General features: G+C 44.3%; 1 protein-coding gene and 1 non-coding gene across 3 annotated transcripts in view; both read left to right on the top strand.

Annotated features, from left to right (window-relative positions):
- The first annotated feature begins 7,501 nt into the window (after window positions 1-7,501).
- Window positions 7,502-7,583, top strand: TRNAL-AAG (transfer RNA leucine (anticodon AAG)). The gene has a single exon. It is a non-coding gene; the product is annotated as a tRNA-Leu (tRNA).
- A 121-nt stretch (window positions 7,584-7,704) lies between these two features.
- The window catches only part of POLR3E (RNA polymerase III subunit E), a 36,832-nt gene continuing 22,619 nt past the window's right edge, over window positions 7,705-21,917 (top strand). Inside the window, exons 1-6 of one of the 2 annotated variants that reach the window (XM_073362184.1) lie at window positions 7,705-7,828; window positions 13,989-14,069; window positions 15,367-15,417; window positions 16,688-16,765; window positions 18,314-18,429; window positions 21,120-21,202. In XM_073362184.1, coding sequence (XP_073218285.1) covers window positions 14,034-14,069; window positions 15,367-15,417; window positions 16,688-16,765; window positions 18,314-18,429; window positions 21,120-21,202 — 364 coding nt within the window. In that variant the 5' untranslated portion in view covers window positions 7,705-7,828; window positions 13,989-14,033. The remainder of the gene's footprint in view (window positions 7,829-13,988; window positions 14,070-15,366; window positions 15,418-16,687; window positions 16,766-18,313; window positions 18,430-21,119; window positions 21,203-21,917) is intronic. The other variant, XM_073362185.1, reaches the window with a different exon arrangement.

Here is a 21,917-nt window from a genome sequence, read left to right as displayed (position 1 = left end):
ATTGACTGGAGTGTGGTGGAGTCTCAAACAGGTCCTGGCTCGTGGCATAGCTGGACCCTCATGCATGGCCCCCCTCTTCCTTCTCTTCCTCATCCTCGCTGTTCATGCCAGGGCCTGCGACTCAGGCTCCTCAGAGGTATTCATGGTGGCGTCCAGGGTGGTGGTGGAGTCTGACAAGTATGCCATGCAGATCTTTGTAAAAGCAGTGGGTCTGCAGCTTGATACCAGAGTGACTGTTGGCCTCTCTGGCCTTTTGGTATGGCTGCTGCAGTTCCTCACTTTCACGTGTCACTGCTGCTGTTCCCTGCAATATCTCCTGTCTACTCCAAGCTGGAGCACATCTGAAGCATGCAGCCAGCCTGGTAAGCGGTCAGTAGCACACAACAATAGAGAGCTTCTAGGTGAGTTCGCCAAGCTGGACAATCAGGAAAAGGCATTTCAAACATTTGCTGGGCTTTAAAAGTGTGGGGGGAGCGAGGGTGGTGCTTTCCGGTTTATGTGAGCCATGGGCAGCGGAGTTCACAACTGTGACCAGAGCAGTCGGCAGTGGGCATTGTGGGACAGTTGCTGGAGGACTGCTAGAGTTGATATAGGCAACATGGTACATTGATCATGTCTCAGGGCCACTCGCTGAGGTGGTGTTACTGTGTCGCTGCAACAGGGCACTTACATCGGGGTGGGAGACAAATCTAAGCATAAACAGATGCACATCTAGGTCTATGCAAGGCAGCTTATGTCGACGTAACTTTGTAGTGTAGGCCAGGTCTAAGTTTCCCAGCCTAAGCTCTCTTGCATCCTTTAGTCAAGGAGACGACAGATTCCCCTTTTCCCTCTCTCAGATGGTGGAGTGAGGGAGGGCTTCCCCATCGTACAGCCCACATTCACCTACTGATATCCAACCTGCTTTCACCTTCTTCACAGTTTGAAATATCTCTGTGTAAATTCAGCCCAGAATGATAATAAGATTTAGGGCCTGATCTTGCCATCCTTACTTAAGTCAGTAGGAGCAGAATCAGGAAAAGCTTTACTATCAATGAACATGTCTTTGATCAGGCCTGACTTGCCTTCTTTGACTTTGCATAATAAAACAAGTAACTGCATGCCATATATTTTATTTTAATTAACTCAGCATCACATGAAGCAGGCAGTATTACCTTGTAATTCAAGCACCCTCTCCAGGAGGTCCCTGCTAACATGTACTGTGAAATGTTACAGGGCTCTCATGTTGTTTCATGGGAAATAAAATGTTTTATAGTGAAAAGATGGTTTCTTTTACATGGTCTGAATTCTAATAATCTAAGGATTGTCTCCCTGTAAAGAAATTCAGAGGCTCGGACCAAGAAGGGAATTGCAACCCCTCCTGGGCTTTTAAACTTTGCCCCCTGGGATCCAGAGTTTTTGTCATTGCTATTTCAGCTGGAACTTCAACAAAAAATGATCCAGTACAAGCCAACTGGTGATGGCTCTTTGTGTTTTGATGGGTCTCACATTGTGACAGCAGCTGGGCGGAGAAACCTGTGTCAGATCTCAGCATCTGTATTTGTTTGTGACAGGTTTCCTGCAGGCACTGAAGTGTGTATCAAGAGGATGAAATTTCCTTGGCTTTTAAAAATTCAGATTTGGTGAAGATTGCATCTTCTATGGAAGTCTTTGTTCTAAATTCAATGGTGGCATACCATAAAGGGTGGACTAAGTTGGCCAATGGGTGTGAGTGGTAAAGTAATGTAACTTTCACTGATTTACCATTCAGGGGCTAATTTGTACACTGGTGGTGGCAGATGGGAGCATAGTATGGAAAAAGATAAACTAGGGGCATGATCTTTACAAGTGAATTTGGTGGTGAACAACCCAAGGAACTAATAGACATGGCTTGACCCAGACATAGATTTACTATGCAAGTTTCTTCAGCATAACTCTACCAGTGTAACCCACACTTCACATCCAGTACTCTATTTTTGCAGTCACATTTGAAGAAGATTCATGGTAGGTAAAGAGCTCTGCTGTGTCTGTGCAAGGAAGGAGAAACTTTGATCACATAACCCTTGTCTGAGAGAATGTGGGGCTTTATATCCCTCTTTGAGCAATAGGTTTGTCTCAGGTACCTATTGTAAAGTACCACTACACTCAAAACCTGAGGAAATTTCATCCTGAGCTTGTTGTAATCCTAAAAGCAATTCAGGATTACAGATCAGCTACTGTGTAGTATCTCTTCCTGCACTGATTTTCGGACAGCAAAAAGACAGCATAGCCTCCATTCCACCGGACTGAATAATCCATGCAGGGCTATGTGTTCTATTAAAACTATTCTTGATCTGTAACACTTTAAGAGATTGCTTAAGGAAAGAAGAGGCAAACAAACTGTAATGTTATTACGCACCACAGGCCTGCCTGCTCCTTCCCCTAGTCCAAACACCTAGGAATACGGTCTCCCACAGTATTCTTGTCAGCAAGTTAAGGAAGTATGGGCTGGATGAATGCACTATAAGGTGGGTAGAAAGCTGGCTAGATTGTCGGGCTCAACGGGTAGTGATCAATGGCTCCATGTCTAGTTGGCAGCCGGTATCAAGTGGAGTACCCCAAGGGTCGGTCCTGGGGCCGGTTTTGTTCAATATCTTCATAAATGATCTGGAGGATGGTGTGGATTGCACTCTCAGCAAATTTGCGGATGATACTAAACTGGGAGGAGTGGTAGATACGCTGGAGGGGAGGGATAGGATACAGAAGGACCTAGACAAATTGGAGGATTGGGCCAAAAGAAATCTGATGAGGTTCAATAAGGATAAGTGCAGGGTCCTGCACTTAGGACGGAAGAACCCAATGCACAGCTACAGACTAGGGACCGAATGGCTAGGCAGCAGTTCTGCAGAAAAGGACCTAGGGGTGACAGTGGACGAGAAGCTGGATATGAGTCAGCAGTGTGCCCTTGTTGCCAAGAAGGCCAATGGCATTTTGGGATGTATAAGTAGGGGCATAGCGAGCAGATCGAGGGACGTGATCGTTCCCCTCTATTCGACATTGGTGAGGCCTCATCTGGAGTACTGTGTCCAGTTTTGGGCCCCACACTTCAAGAAGGATGTGGATAAATTGGAGAGAGTCCAGCGAAGGGCAACAAAAATGATTAGGGGACTGGAACACATGAGTTATGAGGAGAGGCTGAGGGAGCGGGGATTGTTTAGCCTGCAGAAGAGAAGAATGAGGGGGGATTTGATAGCTGCTTTCAACTACCTGAAAGGGGGTTCCAAAGAGGATGGCTCTAGACTGTTCTCAATGGTAGCAGATGACAGAACAAGGAGTAATGGTCTCAAGTTGCAGTGGGGGAGGTTTAGATTGGATATTAGGAAAAACTTTTTCACTAAGAGGGTGGTGAAACACTGGAATGCGTTACCTAGGGAGGTGGTAGAATCTCCTTCCTTAGAGGTTTTTAAGGTCAGGCTTGACAAAGCCCAGGCTGGGATGATTTAACTGGGAATTGGTCCTGCTTCGAACAGGGGGTTGGACTAGATGACCTTCTGGGGTCCCTTCCAACCCTGATATTCTATGATTCTATGATTCTATGAATGCAGGGAGGCAGAATGTAATTACTCATTTGGCAGGGGAGTAGGGCTAACAACTCTACTTGTACAAGAAATCCATCGATCTTTAATAACAACTCAGTCAGGGTCTCAGTTATACATCTCTTCTGAAGGACAGTATGCTCCCAATACCATGCTGGAACACTGGGTCAGTGCTGATTCACCGTGAAGAGTGCCATTTACTGAATCCTCAGTGCCACTTCCTGACAATGGTACAGCCCAATCCTTTTTAGTTTGGGAAAGATGATGAGAGCACAGCTTAAGTCAATATGCCAGTGGTCCCATTTTGCTCTTAGAGTCCTTGAGCAAAAACTGCCCCTAGTGCTAAAAGCCCAGCCTTCATTGTGTTGTGAAATGAAGCTGAGTTGCTGATGAATGGCACAATAGGTATAAAATAATAGATAAGTAACTTTTTCATATAATGATCCTGAACAAATTGTACATGTTGATGGTCCTTCCTACCGGGAGAACAAATCTGATCTGCACTTTTGTCTGTTGGTCTGGACTCTTCCAGACATCTTTGAGAAATATAAATGCATGCTTCATACAGGTCCTTTATCACAGAAAGGTTAGTAGTCCAGTCTGTCTCCATATGTATGCTTCTGCCAGTTTGTTAAGCAGATGAGGGACCTGGTGAATTGCTCTGTCTTACCAGTTAAAGCCTGCAGTCCTGATTCTCCTCTCACACGGATATGAAGAGTAACCCCACTGAAGTCAGTGTAAGTGAAAGAGGCATCAGCACCTGGGATAAAGGATTTTAAAGAGTATTCAGGAATTAAACAGAGTGTATTGAGACTGTTGCAGTTTTGAAAACAAGTATAACACAATATACCTGTGTTCATCTTGGTTAACCCTTCTTTGTCAGAGGATGTTGTGAGGCCAAGACTATAACAGGGTTCAAAAAAGAACTAGATAAATTCATGGAGAATAGGTCCATCAGTGGCTATTAGCCAGGATGGGCAGGGATGGTGTCCCTAGCCTCTGTTTGCCAGAAGCTGGGAATGGGCGATAGGGGATGGATCACTTAATGATTACCTGTACTGTTCATTCTCTCTGAAGCACCTGGCAGTGGCCACTGTTGGAAGACAAAATGTTGGGCTAGATGGACCTTTGGTCTGACCCAGTATGGCCGTTATTATGTTATTCCTGAATATTTTCAGTCAGGTCAGGTGTCTAGCTAGTCTGGCAAAAGCCTCAGCAGCCCAGAGCAGGGTCATTTCCAACTGAGTGCACCTCCTGAAGAAGAAAGAAGGCCCCCCAAGCCGGGAGGTAGGCCAGTGTGTAGGGCAGGGAGAAAGAGATCTGTGGCAGCGGAGAGACTGGGCATACTGGACATTGTGGGACGGCACTGCGCAAGGCTCCCAGGTCTACAAGATAAAAAAAAGCTGCACTGTCTTTTCACAGCAAGCCCAAAACAAGCCAATCCCATTTTGGAGGCATCGCCTACTGCCAATCACCAAGCCAAAAACAAGCCACATACTTCAATGACAAACCTACTTAAAGAAAAGCAACAGGCTATTTAATTTAAACGAATGAACAATTACGTACACAAACAAGCCAATATAGGCTTGAAAAAGCAGAAGCCCCCTCCCTCCGCCCCGGAAAGCCCAAAACAAGCAACAGGCTACTTAAAGAAATGAATAGGCGGGCACTGAGGCAGTTGCACAGGAGATCAAGTGGAGAGAGAAGCAGGTGGGCTCTAGGTAGGGTGACTTGGTGCCCGGTTTTCGACCAGAACGCCCGGTCAAAAAGGGACCCTGGTGGCTCCAGTCAGCACCGCTGACTGGGCAGTTAAAAGCCTGGTTGGCAGTGCTGTGGGGCTAAGGCAGGTTAGTCCCTACCTGTCCTGAAGCACCACACTGCGCTCCAGAAGCGGCCAGCAGGTCCGGCTCCTATGTGGCGGGGTGCAGCATGGAGCCAGGACAGGCAGGCAGCCTGCCTTACCCCTGCTGCGCTGTTGACTGGGAGCCGCCTGAGTAGGGTGACCAGACGTCCTGATAAAATCGGGACTGTCCCAATTTTTAGTTCTTTGTCTCGCGTCCTGACTGATATTGTGGCTTTGGCCACTCCGGCGGTTTTTTTTTTTTGCATCCCCCATGTGTCCTGATATTTTGTCCATTTCATCTGGTCACCCTACGCCTGAGATAAGCCTGTGCCCCAACCCCGAGTCCTCCCAAACCTGAAGCCCCCTCCTGCACTCCAAACCCCTCATCCCTAGCCCCACCCCAGAGCCTGCACCCCCAGCCAGAGCCCTCACACCTACGACACCCCAACCCCCCGCCTCAACCTGCAGCCCCCTCTCACATTCTGAATCCCTCGGCCCCTCCACCCAGCCTGGAGCCCCCTCCTGAATCAAAACCCCTCAACCCCAGCCCCACCCCAGAGCCTGTACCCCCATCCGGAGCCTTCACCCCTTCCACACCCCAACTCCTTGCCCCAGCCTGGAGCTCCCTCCCACACTCTGAACCCCTAATTTCTGGCCCCATCGCAGACCCCGCACCCCCATTTAGAGCCCTCACCACCTCCCACACCCCAACCTCCTGTCTCAGCCCAGTGAAAGTGAGTGAGGGTGGGGGAGACCAAGCCGCCCAGTGAGGGGGAATGTATTGAGTGGGGGCAGGGCCTCAAGGAAGGGGCGAGGCAGGGGGAGGGGCCTTGAGGAAGGGGCAGGGCTAGGGTGTTGGGTTTTGTGCAGTTAGAAAGTTGGCAACCCTGGTTCTAGGAAGTGGCATATTTCAGGACATTAAAAGGAACTTAAGACTCTGTCAGGTGGGCCATGCAATGGGAGAGCTCTGGCAGTTGCATTGTCAAAATTTCACTTAAATGAACTGTCCAAATTAAAGACTTAAATCATGGTGGATTACAATTTAGTGGTCTTGGTCCAACAGATTTTCCCTCCCACCCCATTGCCACCGAAACGACATCAAATATCTCCAGATCCTCTGCGCACTAATGGGGACACAGAGAAACCTCAGCAGACACCAACTCAAAGTACCAGTCCCCACCTCGCCCCTCTTCTTTCTGTTTCCCTGCATTAGGGTCACATTGCTGTAATACTATGAACGTAGGTGAACTTACTGCTGTGTTGCTGCACAGCAGTGAGAAGAAAAATCAAACTCTAAATGCCTAGAGGGTCAGCTGTTCAGATGAACCAGGCTTCGATTTGTTTAGCAAGAGATGGTCAGGAAAGGAAAAAAAACACCAAACTATTTTTTATTTGTATAGATTTAACATCCTGGGCAAGAGAGGCCTGCAATTTAGGCTTCTTCAGCCATATTGCAGGCCTTCTTTAGTGGGGCAATGAACCTCTTCACATTGTGAGGTTGCAAAGGTTTGATGTTTGCATTGCAATGTTGCAAAGCAGTGGGTTGGTGCATTGTGGCACAGAAGCTTATAGCTGCATTGTTCCACTGTATTGCAATTATCTGATATGTATGGTGACATCATATTACAATGCTGTACTGGGATATTGTTTTGGGAAGGCTTAACACTGCATTGTGATGTTCCATTGCCTCACCTAGGTGCCACATTGGAACAGTGGAATGTCCACATTATTAGTGAGCATTGGGACATCCCTTCAGAACTTCCATCTGCTTGAGGCTGTGGAATAATTCCACTAATTAATGCAATGTAAATGCAAAAATACTGATTAGCTATATTTACCTGTTAGTACCTATTGCTAATTAATATTATTTTTTACTACCATGGTCATTGCTTTGATCTTAACCATGTATCTGAGTTGCAAAGTAGCTTACCCTCTGAAAAAGACTCTTTTGAAAAAGGATCTATAATGGAAGCAAGAGCTCAGCCCTTCATCTCTGTGTAAAAGACCTCTCCATGACTGAGCATACACCAGTTAACGACAAAAAGCAAGAGGAAAAAAGAAGAGCTGAGAAGAATAAAGGATACAAGCCGCTATTGCTTATGTAGGTAGCGTGGCCGAGCGGTCTAAGGCGCTGGATTAAGGCTCCAGTCTCTTCGGGGGCGTGGGTTCGAATCCCACCGCTGCCACAACGCTTTTGCCCCCCTCAGTGTTTTACAGGGATCGCACAGCGCCGCCTGGTGCTAAGATGAGAACCTGGACCCCGCTTGGGAAGCATTGTGGGTAAGAGGAGGAACTAGTCTCCCCACGTGTCCGCTGCTGGGTTACATCAACATGGCTGCTGCATGAGAGCCCCCGGGACCTGCACACACATTGCAACACGCCGAAGGGGGGTGTCGGTGGCCCCCACTGCCCCTGGAGTCCGCGCCACGAGGTAGGGGGAGCATGTGTGGTGGCCCATTATCCCTGCCCCACGCCCGAGGGCAGCACAGGGCGATGCAGCTGTTGTGGGGCGCGTTCCTCAGCAGGGCCTGGGCTGGGGTGCGCTCTGCCTGCTGCAGTTCCTGTGAGCGAGCTAAAAACTCTCCGAGGAGTCCGAACTCATTGCATGTAAAAAGCGCCTGGGGAGTGGACTCTGGGAATAGCTGGTCAGGGCTAGGGCCAGGGGCTGGGTGTGTGCTGCGAAGCCCCCCCGCGGGAGGAGTTGGCCTGATTCGAGGGTGACTGAACAAATCCACATTGTTCACTTATAATCTTTATTTCTCCCCCCCCCCCCCCCCCCGCCTCTCTCCTGTGTGTGGTTTGCAGTCTGCTGTCCTCGAGATTGCTGCATGGTTACATCAGCCATCTCAGTCACAGCCTGACACCAAAGGCTAGTTATGTTCTAAGGCGAGGATTAAATAAAGAGTTGGCACCCTCTTTGCCCTCAAAGTATCCAAGAAATATGAGAGACTTGGGTTTAATGTGAGGTTTTGGGTGGGTGTGGAATCTCTACTCCCTGAGGTTACGTGGTTACATCAGCCGTCTCTTTGGGGAGACTTGTTCCCCACCCCAATCCCCAAAAAGTAAGCAGAGTTTGATAATCTCCGGTCCTTCCAGCTACTCCCAGTATCCTCGAAGAGTGACTGGTGAATTGCCCAAGTACATGCATCTCTTTCTGGCCATCTGTTTTGTGGTTTATTTAGGAAGAACACTTCATCCTGTCTCATAACAAGTTACCAAGTCATTCTTGCTCAGAGCAGGATTTTTGCAGTCAGTAATTTGAACCTGTATTTTAAATCCTGGCTGAAGATTTTGAGCTTGCCTTTCCTTGCCTGTTTACTGGTATCATTGTGCAGGGAGGAAGTAGGTTTACAAGTTGACAAAAATAATAACGGAAAAAAAAAAACCCTCTATGCCAGCAGAGTGGCAGTCTGTACGAGGGCCCAGCCTGGCTCGGCAGCTGCTGGGCACTGTGTACTTGTGATGTGGAGCTTTCACTGACTCATTGACCAGGTGACCTGCTCTGTGTACTGATTTCAGAGTAGCAGCCATGTTAGTCTGTATTCGCAAAAAGGAAAGGAGTACTTGTGGCATCTTAGAGACTAACAAATTTATTTGCGCATAAGCTTTTGTGAGCTACAGCTCACTTCATCGGATACATTTCAGAGTGGTAGCTGTGTTAGTCTGTATCAGCAAAAACAATGAGGAGTCCTTGTGGCACCATAGAGACTAACCCATTTATTTGGGCATAAGCTTTCGTGGGCTAAAACCCACTTCATCAGATGCATGGAGTGAAAAATACAGTAAGCAGAATTTATATACTAGCACATGAAAAGATGGGAGTTGCTTTACCAAGTGGGGGGGGGGCAGTGCTAACGAGCCAATTCAGTTAAGGTGGAAGTGGCCTATTCTCAAGAGTTGACAAGAAGGGGTGAATACCAAGGGAGGGAAAATTACTTTTGTAGTGCTAACAAGTCCAATACAATCAAGGTGGCTCATTTCCAACAGTTGACAAGAAGGTGTGAGTATCAGCAGAGGGAAAATTACTTTTTGTAGTGACCCATCCACTCCCAGTCTTTATTCAGGCCTAATTTGATGGTGTCCAGTTTGCAAATTAATTCCCGTTCTGCAGTGTCTCTTTGGAGTCTCTTTTTGAAGTTTTTTTTGTTGAAAAATTGCCATTTTTAAGTCTGTTGGTGAGTCTCCAGGGAGATAGAAGTGTTCTCCTTTATTACAGATGTTACAATTCTTGATGTCTCATTTGTGTCTATTTATTCTTTTGCGTAGAGACTGTCCGATTTGGTCAATGTACATGGCAGGGGGCATTGCTGGCACATGATGGCATATATCACATTGGTAGATGTGCAGGTGAACGAGCCCCTGATGGTGTGGCTGATGTGGTTAGGTCCTATGATGGTGTCCTTTGAATAGATATGTGGACAGAGTTGGCAGTGGGGTTTGTTGCAGGGATTGGTTCCTGGGTTAATGTCTTCGTTGTGTGGTGTGTAGTTGCTGGTGAGTAGTTGCTTCAGGTTGGGGGACTGTCTGTAAGCGAGGACTGGCCTGTCTCCCAAGGTCTGAGTGAGGGATCGTCCTTTAGGATAGGTTGTAGATCCTTAATGATGCATTGGAGAGATTTTAGTTGGGGTCTGTAGGTGACCACTTGTGGCATTCTGTTACTTTGTTGGGCCTGTCCTGTGGTAGGTGACTTCTGAGTACCCTTCTGGCTCTGTCAATCTGTTTCTTCCCTTCAGCAGGTGGGTATTGTAGTTTTAAGAACGTTTGATAGAAATCCTGTAGGTGTTTGTCTCTGTCTGAGGGATTGGAGCAAATGTGATTGTATCTTAGTGCTTGGCTATAGACAATGGATCACGTGATGTGGTCTGGATGAAAGCTGGAGGCATGTAGGTAAGTATAGCGGTCCGTAGATGGTGTTTGTGACTGTCGCTTATTTGCACTGTAGTGTCCAGGAAGTGGATCTCTTTTGTGAGGACTGGTCCATCAACCTCAGCCTGGACCAGTCCACACAAGAGATCCACTTCCGCCTTAATTGAATTGGCTCGTTAGCACTGATCCCCCACTTGATAGGGCAACTCCCATCTTTTCATGTGCTAGAATATATATTTTGCTTAATGTATTTTTCACTCCATGCATCTGAAGAAGTGGGTTTTAGCCCACGAAAGCTTATGCCCAAATAAATTTGTTCGTCTCTAAGGTGCCACAAGGACTCCTCATTTTTTCTGATAGAGACTAACACAGCTACTGCTCTGAAATCAGTACATAGAGTTGTGTTTTTCTATGTACTGAGTTTGTTTTAATCAATTATGCTGTCGTTAGGGGGAAGTTATTTGCTGATTGTATTCATTCATCTAACCTGATGCTGAAAGAACAGGTTTAACACTTTGTACACAAATGATATTTATGGAAATGTTAAGGTTTTAAAAGGTGATGCATGCTTAACGTAGCTTACAGCGCAGCCTCTTTAAATCCTGACTACATCAGCCTGACTGGCTGTAGTACCCGAACTGGAAATAGAAGCCTTGGAACACAGGAAGTCCCAATGTTTTGGTTAATTAACAGAATGTGGTTTTGCAAAACTATTTATGGATGGGCAAAAGGAGGAAGAGGTGAAGTAAAGAACCTTGTAAACATTCAGTTCAGTTGTCTTTCTGCAGTTTTCAAACCAGCACAGACTCTTCACTTGTTCTAAATTGGGAAGTTGTTAACCAGCTGCTTCATTCCATCCCAGTTAGCAGTGTTTCAGTGGTAGCCAAGTGAGAGCTTTGTATGTATTACCTACAGGTATTCAGGGTTTTTTGAAGCTTAATTAACTAATAACAATGAGCTCTTTAAATGGAAGTCCCTTCAGCAATCCAAAACCTACATAAAATTATTTGAGCCATCTACTAAATTGTAAGTTGTATGCTTTATTTCTCCTAGTGTTTATCTTAATTTCATTCCATTACTCTTTCCACGGTTCATGAGCTCTTCTGGTTACTGTATTTCTGCTGAAAAGGTCTCTCTCAGATATCTCTGTATGTCTTCCCATACTAAATGCCTGAATCTAATTCCATTTAATTTCCTTCATTGTAGAAAGTTGTATGAATATTATAAGCTATATCAGGTAACAATGCCTCCTGTTTATATGCTTGCCATTCTAATATTCTATTAAAAGCAACCCTCTAGACAGACGTCTTTTATCCTTAAAGGAATTGGAAAATTGGTGTCTTGATTATCTGATATTTTCACTAGTAACTGAGTCACTCCATGAGCTAGGGTAAGCGGAAAGGAAATATTCATTTCTAATTCTGTAAAATATACACTCATGCTTACATTTTTTAAAAGGAACCCAGTTTCTAATAATCTGATCTAATAGACACCATTTTAAATTTACATCACATGCTGACAGTTGTGCCAAGAAGACTCCAATTAATTAAGAATACAGTAACCGAGAATGCAGAATGATCATGAACATTTTGTATTTCTGTAATATTTGAAAATATGCCAAATATTAAGTAGTTAAGTCTCAAATAGTGCTGAGGTAAGTAAGAGATATAGTGGGCTTAAGTATCCTATCACTGAAACGCAGCCACTTCTGGAATGGAAAGTGGCAGCTGTTTAACATTGTACAACTACGCTACATGGCAGTCTCCTACTCTCTGGGTCTCCTACCTCCCAAGTGGGTGCCCAGAGCCCTGGACTACAGCGTCATAGTCTCTCGCTCTCTCTCTCTCTGGGCCAATGACTGATCCACTGCAGATAAATACTTATGTAGTCCTTGAGCGAGAGAGACTGTGAATCTAGTCCAGTGTTTCGGACATCTAAATCCATTTGTAGATCTGGGCCCTGGCTCCTTCAACAGCCCTGCTTGACTATACCAGCCTGGAGATCTCTACTGAGCTCAAGATCTTAACTCTGATTCCCCTCAGGTGGCCACCCATAAACATTCATGTTCACTAAGGGCCAGATGCTACCAGGTGCTGAACGCTTTTTTAACTTTCGGTGACTTAAACGGGAGCAGAGGGAGCTCAGTATCTTGCAGAATAAGAACTTGAATGACACCTTTGGAAGTGTCATTTTATCGTTGCCTCTCTTTTTGGGGGAAGCTTGCTGTGAGTTCTCATTTTCCATCCCTGGTCTTGCTTTGCTCCTTTCGACACACAGAATTAATTCTCCTTGCACAATTGCATGGGGTACGTCTGGGTTGATAAGATCAGAGATGTGAGGTGGTAAGACCTTGGGCAACAGATCTTTTCAAAGGCACAAAAGAGAGGCTGAGAAATGTTTCAGACTGAGAATTCTCATTCAAACATGTTAAGTTTTTAATTTCCTACCATCTGAAGTGCGGTAAATACATATAGTCGCTGGACATTTATGCAGTGCATTGTCCATGTGGCAGTCAGTTACAATGCATTCATAACCTAAAAATTAGGCTTGGCAGGATTCGATATAAATCGATAGATGTCAGTAAATGTCAATTTCAGCTGAAATATGTGGGAGGGTAACAGTCACTGGGAGTGCAGCCTACCCCCCACCCCTTGCACCTGCAGGGATCTAGTGTCACAGATCCAGTGGCAGTGCAGGGGGCCCTCTGCAGCTCTGCTGTCACAGTCCCCCTCCCTCAATCCCGTGACAGAGGGCTTCCTTAGGCTCCCTGCATGTCCACAGGGCTCGTGACACCTGGTCCTTGGAGGCATAAGTTGTAGGGAAGGCTGCAATCCTGGCCTGGTGAAGCAGAGACCATCCCAGGTCAGCACTGTGATGAGGAGGAGTTTGAGCCCTTGGCTGTGGGGGAAGCCGCCATGCTGCTGAATGGCTCTGTCCCCAGGCAGGAGCCGTTCCATGGCGGGGTATCCTCCTCTGCAGCCAGGACTTTCCCTCCTCCTCACAGCCCTGGCCAGGGGGGTCTCTGCTTTGACCCACCAAGACCGCAGTTTCTCCCACACCTTGCACCATCAAAGATCACCAGCCTTGCAGCCATGCTGGGAACCTGTGCAGCTCTGCTGTCAAGTCCCTGTTCACTCACTCCCCAGCCAGGAGTTTAGGAGCTGTCCCTGGACAGGAACTGTTCAGCAGCAACTCGCAGCCAGGGTTTTGTTGTCATCTTTGTAGTCCTGGCTGTGGGTCTCTGCTGTATAAGGCCAGGACCACAGCCTCCCCCTCACATTACATGCTGGTGTCTTGAGCCTCTTGGCCATGCAGGGAGCCCCTGTAGCCTGCTGTCAGTGCTGCCCTAATCCTGGTTTTACCCCTCTCTTCATTTCCTGCAGCTATAAAATAAAAATAATTAAAAATTAAAAAAAATCTTAAATAACAATCAATATTAATTGTCAACATTAGGGAAAAAATTCTACCAAGCCTAATTAAAATACATACTGTACAAAAGTGTCATAGCCAGCAAAAGAGGAGGAAGGAAGAAATAAGACCACACAAATGTATTCCCCATAATCTGCTTTCCAAAAAATAAAATTCCCTTCTATTAAAAGGAACTAAAACAATGTGAGCAAGGAAGGATCCTAGGCTGCACATGGTACACAAGATGGAAATTACGAATGGGGGAACTATAGCTCTTACAAAACAATCCTTGATACAGTGCTTTTCCTCTCTTTCAGGTTGTGCTAAGGAAGGACCTGAAACATTGCTTTTCCCATTTTAGCATGGCAAATGAAGAAGATGACCCAATTATACAAGAGGTAAATTGACATTGGTTGATTAGTGAGTGTTTGGTTTTCTTGAAATTTGTTTTTCTTAGCCTTTTGCACTTGGAAAGAATGTTTCCCTGGGTTTAACTGGCATCTGATGCTCAAAAACCTACAGTACCTGAAGGAAATAGGTGGTCAAGTGTACAGGTGTCCTCATTGCCAAAACAAGTTGGCACTCTTGTGGGCAGAGTTGGCATGGAGAACTGTTCTAGCCTTTGACCCCTGAGCTTGTGTTCCAGGTCAGGGATGAAGAACCTTGGTGGGTCAGCATTGAGAAGCTAGCACCACTGCTTTATCTGTTCAGTGGATAAATAGAGGATCAGTCTCCAGATTTATCATCTGGCATCTTTTATGTGCACTAAATTTCACTTTGGAAAGTTAGAACAATTTTAAATAGAATTATTTTGCTGGATTAGAAGGTTATAAAAATGAAATGACTGGTAAATGTGTTCACTGCTTCTGCTAAAACAAAGAGTTGAGATCTGGTTCTAGTCTGAAAGGAGTTTCGGACCATTCGGCTTTTAAAAGGATCATCATAGTGGCTGTGGTGTCATATTGATATTTGATGTGAATTCACACACACAGGCCACTATGAAGGTGCCAGGAAAGGGCAGGTATTGGGGGAGGGGATGTGGCCAGCAGGAATGGGAGCTGACAGGATCACATAAGTACCCAAAATGGCTGCCATTCTGTGGCAGTGCCCACTTGTGATATTCCTGAAACCTCCATGAATTCTAGGTGTTTGTGGCAAAGAGCTGGTAATGGGACAGATATGGGATTCTGAGCTTGTTCATCCCATCTCTCATTTTTAATTTTGTATTCTTAACATTGCCTTTGTGACATGGTATTAGTTAGATACTCACCTTACATTCGCTGTTACCAAAGAGAGACATGAGTTTCTTCTAGAGCTGGGTGATATTGTGGTATTAGATTCACAGAAAGCCCAATGAGAGCCATTTTCCCTTGTCCCAAGAGAGGTGTGTTGGCCGTGCCCTGAGTTTGCTTTGAGAGAACCCAACACTCGGCCAAAGTCACTGACCTCTGCCTTGTGTCATGGCAAAAATATACAAAATTGCTGAGTTTCGTGTGGAAAACTAGCAGAGGCTGGGTTTGTCAAAAGATTCATGGTCCTTACCTAGGTTCAGCATTCATAGTGAAACTCGAAACTAGGCAAATTTCTCCCATCTCTAGTAACTTGAGAACAGATGGCTGCATTCTCAGTAATGTCTGAGAGCACCAGCAATCGTAGCTTTCGGTCTGGTTAAACTTGTTTCTTTTGCTTTGTTAGATTGACGTGTACCTGGCCAAAAGCCTGTCGGAGAAGCTGTATATGTTCCAGGTATTCCAGATGACTTCTTGGATATAATTTTTAAAGAATAATTATTTCATAAAGCAGTAACTTCTCTTACTGTTAACATAGACCCTAACAGCTCCTAGCATGCCCTAGTACGACTTCTACTGGATGATGCTGGGCAGTTTCACTTACTATGCTGTTTCCTGTGTGTTAGCACCTATTGGCAGTGCAAGGGTTTGTCACTAGCGTGGCAGCATTTGGTGGATTTCCCAATGCAGTTTCTTGCATGGAGCTGCAGACCTGTCTCGGCCTTGGATTTATGTGGGGGTTGGGTTTAGGTGGGTCCGTTTAGGCCTTGGGCCGTTCAAACACATAGTATAGTGCCAAAAGAGGGGATGGCTGGTGGTAGTACAGGGCAGCTGTTACCCCTTCACACACACCCTTTCAACCACTGCCAGGACAGTGTTGACCTTAGGTATTATCTCCGTGTAAACTGCTGCATGTCCTCATTGGTTTAAATCCCATGGAGTGAAAGGCAGCCCTGATAACACCACTAAAGAGAAACTGCAGTGGGTAGTATAGAGAGTTGCTTACCTCCTTGTATTGAAAAGAATTTTGGCTTCTCTGCTTTTGAAATTATTTATTTTTACATCTGTGAAGCAGTTTAACTCTGTATGGATGCTCCAAAGATTTATGCTCATAATTCCAGTTAATGAGAGCACTCTTTCACCAACAGAAATTGGTCCAATAAAAGATATTACCTCACCTAGTTTGTCTCTCTAATATCCTGGGGCTGATTCAGCTACAATAACACTGCAAACAGCTCCTATGTGTTATGGAGGAAGCAGAATCACATAGTGATTAGAGCTGGGAAATGGGAGTCAAGAGAGCTGGGTTCTAATTCTTCACTCTGTTACTGAATTCCTAGAAGACTTTGGCCAAGTCACTTAATCTTTCAATGCTTTATTTTTCCATCTGTGAAATGTGGATATTGGTACTCACCCACCTTTCTGTAAAGCAGTTTGAGATTCTTGTATAAAAAATTCTGTATATCATGGTATATTGGTAGGTAGTGTTGTGTAGTGGCTTGAGCAAAGGACTGGGAGTTTGATTTCTGGGCCCTATTCCCAGCTCTGCCAGTGACTCACCAGACCAGTCAAGTCATTTATTCTTCTGTGACTTGTAATCATCTGGGAAGTGGGTATACAATAGGTGGGGTGGGGAAGGGAAAGGTTAGTTAGTTTTTTTTTTTTTTTTTTGAAGCATGTTGAGACTTTAGATGAAAGACACCCTGTGAAACATTTTTGTTTTCTAGTATCCTATTCGTCCAGCTTCCATGACATATGATGATGTGACGCATCTGTCGGCAAAGATAAAGCCAAAGCAGCAAAAGGTCAGGTATCATGTCATGCTAGTCTGAAAAGATTGTTTCATGCTGTACGTTGTGTGCTTAGGAAATATGAATTGTGCTCTGCTGCTAGGTGCTAACGCTATACATATAATTATTAATAATTAGCTGTTGTGGTGATGCAGCCACTTGTGGTACTGCATCTCTTAGGTTAGTTCTTTCAGAAAATTTGAGAAATTTTAAACAGGGCTTTCTCCAGCATGGTGTTTGCTTTGTAGAGAAGCAGGTGAAGCTGTGATGGAGAGGATACTCCTTTAGTATAAAAATATTGAAATCCCACCCCTGAGAGACATTGTAGCTGAGCATGTGATAATTCTAGTTCAGGTTGGGGATGCTTGTGCTAATAATCCATATTTTTAAAGAGCATTTTTCATGTCTTTATTTCTAGAGCACATTTGGGTTCTGGTGACGTGCTCTGTATTTTAGTATTAGTGATAGGGCTTGGTGCTGCTCTCCCTTAGGAAGTGTAAATTAGGAGTAACTCTAAATCAGTGAGGTCACAGATCTGTGGGAGATCCCCATGCCTCTGGAAGCTTGCAGGGTCAGGCTCACACTTTGCAAGGAGCCATTTGTAACCCTGATTCTCCTCTCACGTAGCTGTAAATCAGGAGTAACTCCACTGAAATTACACTGGCATAAAACCACTGTAAGATCAGAACAGGGCTCTTTGCCTCTAGATGGAATATAGTGTGGTGTTTCATTGCCCAAGTCTTGCGGAAATGCATTGGGCTTCAGACTTTCTGAATAGACCTGGTGGCAGGAGAGAGGAAAGGGGGCCATGGTATTCTTAAACAAAACTATCTGACAGCATAGTCAGAACACACACACACTTTTTTTCAAGGCTGCCTAAGAGCACTTAGACTCTCCACTCCCATTAATTCGAATGGGAAATTGTGCATCTAAATCCCATTTAAAATCTCAGCCATAATGCCCAAATTCTGCCCTCCAGTGGCTATGTGCATTTCCATTGATGTCGATGAGAATTACGAGCTGCTTATGAGAGGCAGAGTTTGGCTGTTAAACATCCGCCTAAACTTGGGTTTGATGCACTGGAAAGGAGTGTGAGGTAAACACCTGAAAGAATGTGTTTTATAATAGATTTGCTGACACATGTTGAGAGCAGCAGGGCAGCTGTAAATAGCACATCTTTCGTGTGCTATTTTCTTTTCTTTAAATCTTTGGTGATGTAAAGGGAAAGTCTTGAATTTTGGTGCTCCACCTGCAGTGTAAATGATACATCTTCAAAATCCATTTAAAAAGGGTTCCTGAAGTACAGATCAAATTTGGTAGTTTTCGTTGGGCGTCTGCAAATGGCATTGATATACAGCATGACAGTGTATATCAGTCCTGCAGAGACTCAAGCACCTGCTTGATCTTATGCATGTGATTTGTCCCATTGACTTTAACGGGGTTGCTTGTAGGCATAATGGTAAACATACGTTAATCTTTGTGAGACTGGAGCCTTAGTTTGGTTGAATATTTGGTGATTATGCTATGTTAACTATTGGTGTTTTCTTAATTATTGGTGATTAGGTTGAACTTGAAATGGCCATTGATACTTTGAATCCCAACTACTGTCGCAGCAAAGGAGAACAGATCGCTCTCAATGTGGATGGCACCTGCACAGATGAAACTAGTACCTATTCCTCGTAGGTATCCTCTTTGCTCTGATTTTCTTTTCTAGTAAATGGTCAGATTTCCCACCAAACTTTTAGGGAAGGGGCAGAGCAAACAAATATGCAATCTCAAGGCCTGGAGTATAGTGATTTCAAGGACCAAAAAAGTTAAAGGTGTTTGTAAACTCCTTCTCTGTCCAGCATTAAAACAGTGACACTTAGGTTCGGGGTTTTCTCTACAGAGGCCTTGGTTTACTCAGTTTCTGGCAAACACACAAAACCTTGCCTTGTAAAGTTGAAAGTTTATTGATCAAACACAAGGAAGAACAAGAAATTAAAATAGGCATTTATACTGAAATTGAATGACTATGCAAAACAAACTTAAATAAAGCATATTAAAGTCTCTCTCCTTTTGCAGACAAAATATCAGTCTCTTATTTTCATTAACAACCATTCTTTGATTAAAAGGGAGGTTTAATTTTACTGTCAGTCCTGATGTGCAAAGGATATTCACTTCTTCTGTGTTTAACAAACAGAAGGTGAAGAAGAGAAAATATAGAAAAGGTGGGGGAAATACAGCTTTTGTTGATGTCTTTGGAACACTGGATGGCTGGTCAGTGGATACTTTGGCTGGCAGGTGACCGTGACATCTGGTGCCTGGACCCTAATTCACATTCAGGTCAGGGATGTCCTCTGATTGGGTTATTTCTCCTTAGACAAGACAAGGCTATGGACATCTCATCTCTTTTGTGCTGATGTAGTGTGGTTGATTTTTAGGATTCAGTGGAAAACCATGAGAGATAGGAATTGCAGGGGCAGGCAGAAAGTAACACAAAGGGAAGGGAAACAGAATATTGGGTACCTCTATGGTGCTGGCAATTATGTATCCCCACTGATGGGCTGAGGACTGGATGTCATGATGATATGATGGCTTTCAGGACTCCCAGGTGAAAAACAAAATTCCTTAAAGAGGAGTAAGGCCTGCTGGCCTTCCTCTCAGGAAGAATGTCCTTTGGTTTGGTCTGCTTCTTCTGTTGGGGTTGGGGAAGGTGAGGTGGGACGAGACTAGCTGAGCTGGGGGGTGCTGAGCAGACATGCACTGGGGAAAGAGATTTTTTTCCCCCCAACATTTCTTTTTTAAGAACCCAAAGATGAGAAAAATGGGCGGCATAGTTCATCTCAATATTTTGCCATCAATTAGGCTTTATATCCTTCACACCAATTTTGATCCATTAATTCCTGATCCCATATCTTGTTTATTAGGTCCAGTCTCAGCACAGTCCTTGCATCATGTCAGTAGATTTTTGTTTGTTTGTTTGGACTAATCTCTCTCTGGTTTTCTTGCATTTGTTCATAACATCATTACTGAAAATAATTTGACCTATTTTCCATGGTAAATTCCCATGCAGGCTAAAAAATGTTATAGGTTATTCTGACATCTTATTAACTTTTACATCCTTTTTACATTTCAGCTTACAATTAGGGTTAACTTTTTGGCCCAGTAATCACAATCTTCCAAATATGGAGAAATTTAGACATTTTAAAATATATTGCCAAGACTTTTAAAAGTAACTAGTGATTGGGGGGGGGAGGGTCAATTTTTGGGTGCCCAACTTAAGACCGTTTTAAGGAGCTTGATTTTCAGGAAATGCTGAACACACACCCTAAAAAAATATAGCCACTGTATGGTGTCTAAACTTGGGCACCCAGAAATCACTCGTCATTTATGAAAATCTTGGTCTATACATTTTGCATTTTAAGAGATGCTGTCAACTTGAAATTTGTCAGTTTTTTTAAAAAAAACGAATTAAAAGTAGGTTCAGGTATCTCACCTGTCCTGGAGTCTCGCTACTGATTTTTGTGAATTTTTTTACAATCCCACTTTTCAAAATGTTTTTTGCTCCCCTGTTGCATCATGAAGGATGCACGCAAATAATAGGGGAAACTGGCTGGCTGGCTATTCGGGGAAACAGTGAATGTGACTATTCACAAGCTACTGTTGGATGTGCAAAAATTAGAGGCATATTTTTTTCTGTCTTACTCTTTTAGTTGCATAGTCTAAGGGTAGCTTATAATGACAGCAGGTAAAAATAAAACTCGGCCAGGTGTGCAATTAAAGTTGGTGGCATTTTCTGTCATTGGAGAGTGTTATGCCTGAGTCCCTTGGAAAAATGGCAAAACAACATCTAAACCAAATAAATGTCCCTCAGTGCTAATTCTAGCCAGGAGCCATCAAAGCATGAGAGACATATGTAAATCTTCAGCACAAGCGTAAACACTTTGCTGAATTAAGGCCTCTCAGGGCCATCAGTACCTGTTAATGTAACCCAGTAGCTCTCCCAGAGGAAGGATCAAGGAAGCAGAGTAGCTGCTCCAGTGCCCTATGCTGTAGAGTGTCTTCTGCTGTTTAATTCCATCAGGGCATCTCTGGATAGCTGGGAAGCCACCACTCAGCACTTTCTAAAGAGCCCCTAATTGAATGAGCACATGGGACAGATAATATTGTAGATGGGGTGCTGTGACTTCCACAGTACCCATAGTAAATAATGCTGCAGCGTGGGAGATCAGCAAATACATGTATAAATATATATTTTTAAAAGACCTGCAAGTTTAATTACAGTACTCAATTTTAGAGAGCAACAACTCTTTGTTTCTGCCCTTTAAGGCTTGCATGTTTTGTGGTATCTGTGGACTGTAGTCATAAAAATTTAATTTATTTACAGGAAGCTGATGGACAGACAAACTTTCTGCTCTTCACAGGCTGCGAGTAACGTTTCCCGTTATGCTGCTGCTATCTATAGAAAAGGTTATTTTTTTTCTCCTCCCGCAACCTTATGAAATAAATCGGTTTTTAAATATGCAGGGTTTGAAATGAAAAAACTGTGGTGTTTGTCTCCAGCAGCCTCTGTTCCTATTTAGTGGCTGTCAATTCCTTATAAGTAAGTTACTGTAAGGGAGAACTTAACTACTTGGAGTGTTCTAAAGTCCTTGAGATTCCATCAGGGTATTCTAATGACATTGTAAACAAGGTAACAGTTAGTAGGGCTTGTAGATGCAACCAGAACTCTACCATTGAATTATAGACTGAAACCATATACATTGAAGGGGATATTCTTTAATATTCACTTCAGTCTCTCTGTTGCTGTTCTCCCTTACTCCACACGTTCTGCTCCTTCATTTGTTTCCCAAACCCTCTCTTGCTTGGTATTCTAAAAACCTCTGGGAATACTGATGTCCCAAGAATTTCAAGATTGGTATTCTATACGTTTTTTTATGTCACCTTATTCAGAGTTTGCTGTTGTCATAATGATATAAATACTCATTATTGGTGTGGAAGGCCAGGGGCTGCTGTAAACTTTGGATGCTGTGGAACCAGGATTGGGTATTGTTCTCCTGTTTGTGGCAGAGATACTTATTTAGAGAAGGGACAAAGAGGCGTTACTGATGTCGAAATTCGGTTTAGGCTGTGAGCTTGGGGGTGGTCTTCAAGGCTGAATCACAGGTTGGGATTGGATTAGTAC

Source organism: Lepidochelys kempii, chromosome 10, assembly GCF_965140285.1.
Source record: "Lepidochelys kempii isolate rLepKem1 chromosome 10, rLepKem1.hap1, whole genome shotgun sequence".
Taxonomy (NCBI): domain Eukaryota; kingdom Metazoa; phylum Chordata; order Testudines; family Cheloniidae; genus Lepidochelys; species Lepidochelys kempii.
Note: the sequence above shows the minus strand (reverse complement) of the source record. Positions and strands in the feature narration are given on the sequence as shown.